The sequence below is a fragment of the Camponotus vicinus genome, unplaced genomic scaffold (assembly GCF_025532165.1).
Source record: "Camponotus vicinus isolate PSW18456_S1 unplaced genomic scaffold, iyCamVici1.0 SCAF_4, whole genome shotgun sequence".
Taxonomy (NCBI): domain Eukaryota; kingdom Metazoa; phylum Arthropoda; class Insecta; order Hymenoptera; family Formicidae; genus Camponotus; species Camponotus vicinus.
The window spans coordinates 12,253,105-12,265,184 of record NW_028141976.1 but is presented as its reverse complement, the minus strand read 5'-3'; the positions used below and the strand labels follow the sequence as shown (position 1 = coordinate 12,265,184).

The 12,080-nt window shown below is 31.1% G+C and overlaps 3 protein-coding genes across 4 annotated transcripts; 1 reads left to right on the top strand and 2 right to left on the bottom strand.

The window, feature by feature from the left end:
- Positions 1-108: 108 nt before the first annotated feature.
- On the bottom strand, positions 109-6,611 carry LOC145971191 (uncharacterized). Its single transcript, XM_083098594.1, has 6 exons — positions 6,003-6,611; positions 4,724-4,755; positions 4,470-4,586; positions 4,028-4,214; positions 3,441-3,797; positions 109-3,076 (listed from the first exon to the last, which is right to left on the bottom strand). The coding sequence occupies exons 1-6, from the start codon at positions 6,093-6,095 to the stop codon at positions 2,624-2,626; spliced, it is 1,239 nt and encodes a 412-aa protein (XP_082954720.1). The 5' UTR covers positions 6,096-6,611; the 3' UTR covers positions 109-2,623.
- On the top strand, positions 5,225-9,162 carry Uba4 (Ubiquitin-like activating enzyme 4). 2 transcript variants are annotated; one of them, XM_083098593.1, is made up of 6 exons: positions 5,225-5,303; positions 5,729-6,657; positions 6,890-7,103; positions 7,846-8,147; positions 8,262-8,744; positions 8,831-9,162. In XM_083098593.1, exons 2-6 carry the CDS (start codon positions 6,528-6,530, stop codon positions 8,977-8,979), a joined length of 1,278 nt encoding a protein of 425 aa, XP_082954719.1. In that variant the 5' UTR covers positions 5,225-5,303; positions 5,729-6,527; the 3' UTR covers positions 8,980-9,162. The 2 variants fall into 2 exon arrangements, with proteins under 2 accessions (XP_082954719.1, XP_082954718.1); XM_083098592.1 differs by having other exon boundaries at positions 5,229-5,303; positions 5,729-6,717.
- On the bottom strand, positions 9,026-11,752 carry Galt (Galactose-1-phosphate uridylyltransferase). Its single transcript, XM_083098595.1, has 7 exons — positions 11,495-11,752; positions 10,988-11,062; positions 10,749-10,918; positions 10,130-10,335; positions 9,826-10,054; positions 9,479-9,695; positions 9,026-9,406 (listed from the first exon to the last, which is right to left on the bottom strand). Exons 1-7 carry the CDS (start codon positions 11,505-11,507, stop codon positions 9,156-9,158), a joined length of 1,161 nt encoding a protein of 386 aa, XP_082954721.1. The 5' UTR covers positions 11,508-11,752; the 3' UTR covers positions 9,026-9,155.
- Positions 11,753-12,080: the final 328 nt, after the last annotated feature.

Here is a 12,080-nt window from a genome sequence, read left to right as displayed (position 1 = left end):
AAGATTTTTTATTGCTAAGTTATTGTGCCGTTTTATATAAATTCGAAAGACATATAGTAAAATGAATAGAAAAAAAGAACACATCAAGTAAAAGCTTGATTTTATTTATCTGGCTTTATAAAAAAATACATGTTAATGGCATGATGTGTATGTGAACAATGTATGTAATACGATTGAAGTATATGTATATATATATATATATATATATATATATATATATATATATATACATACATACATATATGACTCTGCTTTTACATCTTATTGTTAGAATTAAAATCTATTATTATATTATATTGAGAATATTTTTCAACAACTTCTATATACGATTATTAGTGTCTTGCACGTTTACGGAATCTTTTTCTTAGGGAATAAGTATAGTTTACAGAGCGCATATATGTCAGGTGTTCTTATCATGTTTCTCTCTTGAAATGAAACAAGGCGTGTAATGATATCTTAACAAAAGCCGAACAGAGAGAAACAAAAAGTGACATAACTATTTTTATAACTCTCACTGCAAGCAAATAAGCATACAAATTAATATACATACTCAAATAATATATAATAAATAATATATAAATAAATATAATTGAACAACAAATCATTATATTTACAAAACTATATATGTATAGTTCCAATTTTTCGATTAAAATTCTTGGAAATATTTATTTGTATATTGTACGAATATATTTATATTTATGCGCGCGAATATATAAATATGTAAATAACATTCGGTAAATATCAAATCGCGAGGAACAAAGTCATAAGAAGTTAAGAATTCAGAATATCCAGCCATTATAATTGTGCGCATAATACATAGATCTGTATATGTATTAAATGTGAAAATAAGTTCAATTATTTGTGAATGTGGCGTAAACTATACTTTAGTCCAATATCTTTTTCTTACTGCTACTAGGGCTCGCATGTGATATTTGTTATCCTGATATTACTTCTCGTATGTATCTTCGAAATTAAATATAAATATTTTTATGTATATATATATATATATATGTATATATACATATACACGTTATAAACGTGTGTCTCTGTAGCCTCTGTAACGGAGCTTGTTGACGGAATCTGTATTGTACATTGGCCCGTGTGTCCCATATGTTCAATCTTCATGTCGTTTACAATATTTCTACGCTATTATGCGATATTGTCCGAACTTTTTCTCTTCTGATCCGATTTATTTGGATGGATAATTTACGTATTATTATATTGATAAAACTTATAAGTATGATAATAAAAAGTCTCCTTATAATCAGACGGTTGCCGAAACTTTCGTAATCTATTCCATTCACGAATAAATTTCGATGTATCGAAATGCGTTAATTTGACATCTTACAGATTAAGATTAAAATTATTATTCAACTTGTATAATTTCGTAAGTAGAACGTGAGGCGTTCTCTTTTGTATTGTTCTGACATAAATCAGCTTGTGTTGTTACGCTAATTTACGTGTCATGAACTAATACACACAATCGCGGAAAAATCAATCTTCTATCCTTCTGTTCTGATATAATTGGACATGTAACAATATTATCGGTTCGCGTTGCATAGAAAATGTAATATCGCTCGTAATGTTATCGCGAATTCGAGGTATTTATAGAAAGGAAATGAAGCTGGAGACCTCAAAGTTAAAAGGAGTCTTAAGACTCGTTTCTTTTACATTCTTCAGAAGAGCAAATAGCATTTTTATTTGTCGCAGTATTCTATTTTTATGTCTAAGATTATAAATGATCTTAATTCCAGAATCTCGAATTCTAAAACTGCGCTTGCGAATAAGGCCTTAACTCATTTTGCCAAAAACGGCTCTAAAATACTTGCAAATTTCTTGAGGATTTTGGTTTGAAAAAGTAGGCGGCACATTAGTGACAGTACTGTAGATCTCATCTATTCTAGAATTGCCGAGTTATTTTTCTATTCTGCATTTTTCCCCAATATCTATTCTTTTCTAATGACACACATACGCAGAACGAAAACATCATTGTGCACTTTGTCTTTCGCTTTCTCACTCTATGTATGATTACATGGTGCGACACACGTGTAATGCGAGTACAGCACAAAAAGGGAATTCTAGTTTACAGTTCTGTTTTAAAATAAAAAGGAATCTAGAATAAAGGAGATCTACAGTATCTTATCGTATCTCATAATAGGCGTCATGTATGTTTTATCACATAAGTTAGACACATTTGAGGATGTGATTTGAAATGTATATATTATGTTGATATTTTTGTGCATCATGACTTACAAATATGCTAATATTTTACTTCGGAATATTTAATATATATAAAAAATAAAATACACAAGAAAAAATAAATAATCTCAATTATACGATATTAAATTGACAAAACAAATATATTCAAGATTTCAAGATTTAATTCAAGATTTTTAAGCAACAGTCATCGTGCGTGTCTAATTGTAAATATATATCTGGAATGTGCGTAACTTTATGACAAAAGTATACATGACGAGCTTTAATACAGGAGCCATAATAAAAAATATTTAGATTATGTGTGTATGTGTACATATGTGTGTGTGTGTGTGTGGATATCGACAACTCTCGCGTTAGATCCTCGCAATGTCGGTCGTTGAGTAACATGAACAATTTAGACCACGTGTCATGTTGCCTGTTGATCCTCTTCTTGTTCAGTGAGCAGAGGAACGCCCGACGAAGACTGATCTGCATTATTGTGCTCGTTCTCGTCTTGCTCATAAAGCAGCGGCACCGCCTGCTGATTATTGTTGTCGGTCTCTGAAGGCCTCCTACTCTGCCCCGGCAAGAAGGACATTGGTATCGTTCCCGAGGGTGTCGTTGGCGCGGAGCGCGACAACCACCGTTTGGTTTTACTCCGCGAACTCGGCAATCCCAACGGCATGTACAGCTTGCCACGAGTCCTCCTTACTTTGTACGAGCCGACATCGCTGGGACTTAAAGGCCGTTGTTGCGTAGTACCATCGCTGTTTGTTACGTATAAGATCGGAGTCTGGCAATTTTGCTGGTAATGCACGGCGGTAGCGTGTCCGTTGGACAAATGAGGAAGTTGCTGTATCTTGTCCAACAATTCTCGCAACTGGAAAATGGTAATGCAAAGGACAATGTTGTGAGAATATATAAAGATGTTCCTATTACGTGAGAAAATTTCTTTCTTCTTCAAACTTAATCGTGTTTTAAGTCTGTGAAGTATCTCTTTTACAACAAAAAAAAATAAAACAATTGATAATTAACATTAGAATATCCTTTGTGCAAGAGTATGAGAAAAATATTATAAATATTTTTTATTCTATAAAAACACCATTCAATATAATTATCAAAAATATCCTCGTGATTAATTTTAATTAGACAATTTGTGATCATTTCATGTATATTTGGTATCCTTTAAATTAATAGTTCCTAAATTAATTTCCGAATTAATTTGTTGCAGTGCAAAAACGTACTTCTATTGTCGGGCTGGTAGCCCTCGGGGGAGAACAAGGCGATTGAGCAGCTAGGCTTGATATGTCAGAAGTTGTTCTATGATTTGTCAATGAGACGACCGAACCAACGTCACCGGTCTCTCTTCTCTCGCATTCCACCGCTGATAATTCGTCGACGCTATTGTTGCAGGAGTACGGCGGTGGAATAATGGTATTCGCTTCGTTCACCATGTTACACATAAAACTGGAACTCAACGAATCCAACGTGCTTGCATGAGACAGCGATCTGAAGTATCGCATCACAAAACCGGAAGTTCCTTTGCCCAAGGTGTCATCGTAACCGATCACCAATGGATAAAGGTCTGGTTTCGCGGTCACCTAGACGATATTAAGTTATTAAGAATGAGAGAGAGGAAAACTTAGAATTTATTTAAGAATTTTTATTATTATTTAATAATAATCTATATTTATAATAAAGCGAGATAATACAAAAAAACATATTTATTTTTATATAAATAGAAAAAAATTTCGTTGTGCAATTCATAGAGAGAAAGTAAGTGAAAAGCAGGAAATATGTGTATACTCTAAATTGAAATTTTTGCAGTTACCTCATTGTATGGCGGTGGCAACGCCTGAACGAAAGAACTACATCGGCTGTAATGAGGGGGTGGATACCACGGTCCTGTGGAGGTTCTTTCCGAAGATACGGAATCTTCCGACAACGCTGCACGACGACGCTTCCATAGCCAGAAGCCGCATATTGCGGCTATGGCCAAGGCTGCGAGCACTGCTACCCTGGAAATAAAATACAATACTTCATTATTATATTCCATTTATATAGTAACAAATATCATAAGGAATCGTTATATACGAAATCGAATCATATTCATCAAACAGTATGTAAATTATAGTAACCGATTATTAAAAAACGATGCTGCAGAAGTGATCGTTTAATTATAAAAATAAGCGACAAGTAAAAAGGACAAAAAAATTATTTCCTTTTCACTTATACACGTCGTCATTTAACGAGTAGATTAAAGATATACCAACCATAGGTACCAATAAGTCCAAATCAAGAAATTGAACATCTCTGAAACATGAGGATGTACTGGTGTGAAGACATTATAACAACAGCCATGCTGACAGCAATTTTTCGGAGGAGAGCAGCTGAAAAATAACATCCATATTTTTTTATCTACATTTTGTTTCGCATATTCATCTCTTACACAAAATTCATTACTCTTACTATTTAATTGTACAATAAGGAACTTGTGTAATAAGGAATTATGTTATAAGGAACTTACACGTGTCCTCCATCGCACAGTTTAGAAGACACCTTAAAAGATAAAACAAAAATTAAAATATAATTGTATAATTATATATCATATTATAATATTTTTTTATAATAAGAAACAAATATTATTTATAATCATTATTATTTATAATATTTATATGTGTATTATTTACTTGATAAACTTAATTTGATTTATATATATATATATATATATATATATATATATATATATTTTTTATTCCAAATTATAAAATTAAATAAAAATATGTTTTGAACAAATATTATTTATAATCATTATTATTTATAATATTTATAATATAATATTTGTATTATGTACTTGATAAACTTAATTTGATTTATATATATACATATATATATATATATATATATATATATTTTATTCCAAATTATAAAATTAAATAAAAATATGTTTTGATAAACTAATGATAAACTCCATTTTTCATTTCAGATAATTATGAGAATAATTTATCATAGTAGAATGCTGTGCAAGTAAAAAACGATGAGATTTCCGCGATATTTTTCACGAATCGATGGAGATCGCAAAATGATCGACCGCTCGCGATGAATAGGTAATTCATTAAAGGTCAGAGATACACAATATATGAAGCATTTTAATTATATATATAAATCACAATTGTGTTCTAAAGATGCCTAGAATCATTAAACAATCTTTATTGATTTTGACTTAAAAAGATCGCTCTCATCCTTGGATGATTGGCTGTTACGTTAATTAATTAAAACAAAATCGATTAAAGTCAGACAATATAAAAAATGTAGAATAAAAAATATCCTCATTTATCTTCGTAAAATCCTCCAATTTATCAATACAATTTTTCGCGAAAAAAAAAAAACTTGCTCCCGTACTTTCGTGAAAATTAGACACAGAGGGTACAGTTTGAGGGACGATTAATTTATTAATAAAATTTCATCGCAAGACGTTCCTCAACTATATTGTCGTTCTGTCTGAAAATGAGAGATATCTTATTTTTCACAGGAATGGGAAATGCTTCGGTTGCCGATGGATTAAAAAGGAACAGGGAAAAGACTTACGCATGAATGACAAGCACAGCGACACACGGGCATGTATTGATCGACAGCGCGAGGAGCCGAACAGGAGCGGAGACAGGGATTGCTACGGACAGAGGGTGCGAGACACATGTGTTACCAATCCTTCTCTCTGTTTCTCTCGCGCTCGAGATTACGCGTTATCCTGGGGAACAGGAGAAGAAGACGTGGATGCGCCGGGATCGAATGCATCGAATTCTTACTTGATCGACGAGCGACAATAGCAGCGTCAACGTCAGCGTGGCCGTCACGAGCGATGCACCGAATACGCGGCTCCTCGCGGCAATTTGCACCATAATTCTTCCACGGGACCGTCGTGTGCACGTCGCGTGCACGTCGTTTATAGCAGCGGCTACGCGTGCACCACCTCCCGTGCGTATACGACACGCACGCACGTCCAGCACTCGACGGCACTCGCCGCGTGCTCAGGAACCCCTGCCTTCTGCATCCATGCGCATCGCGTGGCAAAGCGGTTGCCGTCAGTCCGGCGCAGACGCGTGACGTAATCGCTTTGTTACACAACGTGCGTGTGCGTGTGTACACACATATGTGGAGCGTGGAGCTAGTGATTCTCCAATCATCTCCAACACTTTCCCAAGATTGTTGCGTTTCGATGATAATAAGTTTTTTTCATTTTATTTTTATATTTTTATGACAATATGTTCACTCCTCATACAAGAACGTTCACTTAGAAACCAGAAGTATTTAAACATCCCAATAAGGACAAAATGTCAAATGACACGTGTGAAGACAAGCTGGTAGCAGAAATCGCAGAATTGCGAGCATTGTTGCACGCGAAAGAGGTTAAACTGGCACGCTTGCGACGCGAGAAACAAGTCGTGCAGGAGTATGGCTTGAGTAATGATGAAATTTGCAGATACAGTCGACAATTATTTTTGACAGAAATTGGCGTACATGGTATGCTCCAAGATTTTTCCTTGTAGCGTGCATAAAGAGAGATTTCATAATCCAAGTTTCTTTATACACTATACATTGTGATATAAAATCTTGAAATGCATACATAAGAATGATTTTATATTAAAAAGTTGATATAAAAGTTGATATGCAATATCTTTTATTATGATTTTAGGTCAAAAAAAGATAAATAACAGTTCTGTACTCATTGTGGGAGCTGGTGGGCTCGGTTGCCCAGCGGCATTGTATTTAGCATGTGCAGGCATTGGCCACATTGGCATAGTTGACTATGATATAGTTGAGATAAATAATCTTCATAGACAATTGTTGTATACAGAAGCAAACATTGGGACTGCCAAAGTAACTGCAGCAGCAGAAAGCATTAATCGGTATGATAATACTACAAATTAAAGTTATTTACTAAAATTATTATATTATTCAAGATTAATTTTGAATAATAGAAACCCCAATAGAATTTTTACAAACCTTGTTATCAAGATTTGATTTAAAAACTAAGAAACTAAAAAAAAAAAAAGAAAAAGTGATCAATAGTGTTTAAAATTAGTTTATGTGTATCTTTGATATCATTATGTTACATAAAATATGTAAAATACTAAGTGTATCTTTTTTTAAACTGTGAATTTTTTTATTCAATTTTTAATCAATTCTTTTATTACAAATTATTAAAACATTTAATAAAATTTGAAAGTTATGAATTCTTTAAAATAAAAATATTTTGGAAGAATAAATTTTTAAGAAGTATTAAACAATATTTTAAATTGGTTTCAAATTGATTTCAAAGATTTTCGAAATAGAACTTTAAAGTTTAGTTGTAAAAATATATAATGTTGAAATTGTAGTTACACATATAGATAAATTATGATATTTTCTCTAAAGCAAAATTAACTTAAAAATTTAGAGCTTAAAAAAATATGCTTGTGAATAAATAAAATCTAATTTTTCTAATCATTTACACAATAATTAAATTTCCATTACTATATTGTTAAGCTATTTAGTTATTATTTTTTTATGTAAAAATATGAAAAAGTGTCTTATACAGTAATTTATTCTAATGTTTTTGATTAATAGCAAATAAATTTATATCTTTATTATTTTATTTTTTCTTTCCAGATTAAATAGTTATGTAAAAGTCACTCCACATAAAATTCAGCTGACTAGTAAAAATGCTTTAAATGTCATAAAGAATTATGACATTGTAATAGATGGTTCAGATAATGTAGCAACTCGCTATTTATTGAATGATGCATGCGTGTTGAGTAGGAAACCATTAGTTTCTGGCTCAGCATTAAGATTTGAAGGTCACTTGTCAGTATTTAATTACAACAATGGCCCTTGCTATAGATGTGTATTTCCTGAACCACCACCACCAGAAACTGTAACAAACTGTGGAGATGGAGGTGTTCTTGGTGCAGGTGAGGAGCTCTTATAATGGCAATTTTTTATATATTTTATAATTTAGATTTTGATCTTTTCTTTTTTTCCTTCTGTATTTTTTATTATTCTATATATTTTATGTATGATAATAGCTGTGGGAGTAATTGGTGTATTGCAAGCATTAGAAACATTAAAAATAATACTCAATATGCCCGATATAATTTCCGGACGACTTTTGTTATTTGACGGTATGGAAACAAAATTCCTTAATGTACGTTTGCGTTCAAAGAATGCAGATTGCGTAATTTGCGGACAACATCCTACTATACATGAGTTAATAGACTACGAAGAATTTTGCGGTGCAAAAGCAAATGACAAAGAGCCTAATTTAAATTTATTGAAAAAAGAAGAAAGAATATCGGTTGAAGAATATAACGAGATCATAAAAACCGATTCAAAATCTCGTATACTGATCGATGTACGTTCACCTGAAGAATATGAAATTTGTCATATACAAGATTCCATTAACATTCCTTTTACGCAACTTAGCAAGGATCATAACTTAAATCTAATAAAAAATAACATAGAAAAAATTCAAGAAGAATATCAAAAAGATCAAGAACATCCAATAGATAGTAAGATATATTAATATTTATATTGTAAAAAAATTTTTTTTTAATTATATTATAATTGAGAAGTAACTTTATATTTATTCTTTCAGTGTATATTTTGTGTAGACGCGGTAATGATTCACAAAAGGCTGTGCAATACCTGAGAAAGTTATTTACTGATACTTTACGAATAAGAGACATAATTGGAGGTATTCATGCTTGGAGCAACAAAGTTAACCCAAAGTTTCCTAAGTATTAAGTTTATAAAAAAAAAGGATGAAATAGATAATATTTTGTAAAAGATATATTTTTTTGTTCAATAATATATCTTTATTGAGATAATGCAAATAATTATTATAAATAATAATTATATTACATTTGTACCCATATTTTTAGTTATTATACATGTTATACATATGGAAATGTACATTTTATTTACATATTCGAGTATGTTTCTATTTCTCCAGTGGTTAAACTAGTTTCTGGATGTTTATAGTGAGAATCTGGTAAGCTCCTTAATTTTTCTGCTGCTTGTTCCGGCGTTAAATCTCTTTGTGCTTGAGCTAAGAGTTCATAGCCGACCATATGTTTTTTTATTGTAGCAGATCGCAATAGAGGTGGCAGATATATTCCATGAAAAGTCCAATACGGATAATCGTATTTGAGATATGGACCCGTTGGAGCGCCTTTAATTGCAAGTCGATAAGTCAACGATATATAAATAATAAATATAATACATGATAACAATTAATTTTTACCGTGCCATCCCATTGAATATGGGAAAGAGCATTGGAAGAGATTATCATATTTAGTACATAATCTTTTCATGATGACAGATAGAGATTCTTGTTGACTGTCTGATAAATCTTGCATTCTAGTAACTTGCTTTTTTGGTAGTACCATAGTTTCATATGGCCAAACTGCCCAAAACGGCACTACAACCATCCAATCACGATTCTCGATTACAATGCGATCCTACAAATAATAATATAATTCAGATAATATAAATAAGTATATAAAATAATGCTGAATACATAAATCGTTGATACTGAATTTTTTATACCATTTTATGAAATATATACATTATTTATAAAAAATCTAAAACCTTTTTTAGAACTTCCTTCTGCATGTAGTCAATGAGAAGAGGCTTCTTGTTACGCTCGTAATAATCGCTAAGATATTTGTCTTTTATTTTAGCTTCATTCGGTAGAAAGGAACTGGCCCATATCTGACAATGAGGATGTGCATTGCTGCAGCCCATCAAAGCACCTCTATTTTCAAACACCTGAACCCAAGTCCATTTCTCGCCCAACTCGAGCATTTCAATAATCCATCTATTACATTTTACAGTGTTTATTTTTCGAAAGTCACGAATATTCTGATGCATATCTATTAAATATTACTCACACCGTTTAACCACTTCTTTGATTTCATGAATCTTCATCAAAGCTATTGTTACATTCGATTTTGGATGAAAGCACATCACTTTACAAGTACCTTTGGCAGATGCCATTTGGAACAATTCATCCTCCAGTTTTGGTGGGTCTGGTACTGATTCTAATAAAGCAGGAAAATCGTTCACAAACGAAAATGTGTTTTGATACATTGGAGTTATCTACAAGATAGAAAATTATTTATTAACAATAGAAAGATGAAACAGCAAACTTTTTTTACAATTGTCTGAAATATCAAATATCTTGAGGAAGCTATTACTTTATACTGAACAGATTAATTAAAAAACAAAGTATTTTGTTAAGAAATTGTCTGATCTTTCTATTGTTATATTGGATTGTTAAATTTTATCATATTTCATTTTGTGGCATAAAGATTTCCTGAAAATGAGTGAGTAAGTTGATATAAATAGAAATATAAATAATAGCATGAGCTCTTGAAATATGAATATAGTGAAATATCCACTATCAAAATTAAAGTCAACAAAAAATTCTGATATTTCAGTTACAGAAATCATATAAAGGAAAAAAATACACCATTTGTACATTTATATAAATAAAACATAAGCTAACTGACTTCTCCACTAGCTCTGACATTTCCTGGGCAAAGTGGATTTTTCGGGTCATAATCTGGAAGGTCTTCATCTGTACTGGGTTCTATCTGTCCTCCCCACGGTCGCTTCATACGATGCGGAGACACAAGTACCCATTCTCCTCTTAATGGATTATATCGTATATGCTGATGTTCTGCGAAGCAATTAAATCTTAATAAAACTTATTAAAAATTGAGAAATGCAACTATATATATAGTCTAACCAGTTGGATCAAATGATGTATCTTCTGGACGTATGTTTTCTGTTCCATGTTTGGATTTGTCCAGTGACTCATCACCTATTATAAATTTATGAATTTAGATAATATATTTAATCAGAATATTAATAGCATTATCATATGGAATAAACTTACAAAAGAAATATAATGAATTTACATATTAATTTCTATTAACAGATTCTATTGCAAAATTATGTAATAAACAAATCTGTTTTTATCTGATTATGTAATTCTTTTTTTGTAATATTGTATATATAATACTTAAGATTATATCAGAGATGATATAAAATATTACATTTATAATTTTATCTAAATATAGAAATTGGATTTTTATCAATATAAAATATATTTATTTCTTTGTATCAAATATATATAGAATAATTTGAATAAAATCTTTTTTAATGTTTACATCGCATTATGCAGCTAAAAGAATGTTGAGAAATTGACAATAATATTAAACAATAATAATATAAAATTTATCATCATGCTTACCTTTGGCCGACATTTACGCACGAAAGTCTCTTCAAAATGACTAATTTAATGCGCCGCACAAATTCAGTAATTGATAAACGTATATCAACCTCGTTTTTTCATCGTATTTATGTGAGTTGCATCTTCGTGCAGATAATGAGCATACGAGATCCAATCTTTCGCGTGGTTTCGCCACTTACCTACGTCGCAACCGATAAGAAATAATTTAAAAGATGTTTTCTTACATCATGATACATAACACAAATGTTACACACATACAAATGTGATATAATAATGTTTTGAGTGAGGAAGCGATTATTGTTCATTATCGATACGCTGTATATTTTCATGCATGAAACGGATGGATGATAATTATTTTGGATAATTATCTACTTAATTAATCGTATATAATAATTCAGTTATATCCAACGAAATATTTTTTATTATTTTTTATTAATAAAAATTTATAATTTATTACATCATATTATACTTTATTCATTATATATCGTTACAATTGCACAACGTTATAATTGATTCATAGAGATATTATGTCATGGATTAATTATGCAATAACATAAGATTATATCAAATTTTTATAATAAAATAA

What these genes read in the sequence shown, in the direction of transcription:
- LOC145971191 (XM_083098594.1), bottom strand. Translation starts at nt 6,095, where the DNA reads ATGGTGCAAATTGCCGCGAGGAGCCGCGTATTCGGTGCATCGCTCGTG. An exon ending in CTGTGCGATGGAGGACACGT is followed by an intron (nt 4,587 to 4,723) that starts GTAAGTTCCTTA and finishes GTTATTTTTCAG; the next exon opens with CTGCTCTCCTCCGAAAAATT. An exon ending in TGCCACCGCCATACAATGAG is followed by an intron (nt 3,798 to 4,027) that starts GTAACTGCAAAA and finishes AATATCGTCTAG; the next exon opens with GTGACCGCGAAACCAGACCT.
- Uba4 (XM_083098592.1), top strand. Translation starts at nt 6,528, where the DNA reads ATGTCAAATGACACGTGTGAAGACAAGCTGGTAGCAGAAATCGCAGAA. An exon ending in GACAGAAATTGGCGTACATG is followed by an intron (nt 6,718 to 6,889) that starts GTATGCTCCAAG and finishes TTATGATTTTAG; the next exon opens with GTCAAAAAAAGATAAATAAC. An exon ending in TGGAGGTGTTCTTGGTGCAG is followed by an intron (nt 8,148 to 8,261) that starts GTGAGGAGCTCT and finishes GTATGATAATAG; the next exon opens with CTGTGGGAGTAATTGGTGTA.
- Galt (XM_083098595.1), bottom strand. An exon ending in ATGTCAGAGCTAGTGGAGAA is followed by an intron (nt 10,336 to 10,748) that starts GTCAGTTAGCTT and finishes TCTATCTTGTAG; the next exon opens with ATAACTCCAATGTATCAAAA. An exon ending in ATCAAAGAAGTGGTTAAACG is followed by an intron (nt 10,055 to 10,129) that starts GTGTGAGTAATA and finishes AAAATGTAATAG; the next exon opens with ATGGATTATTGAAATGCTCG.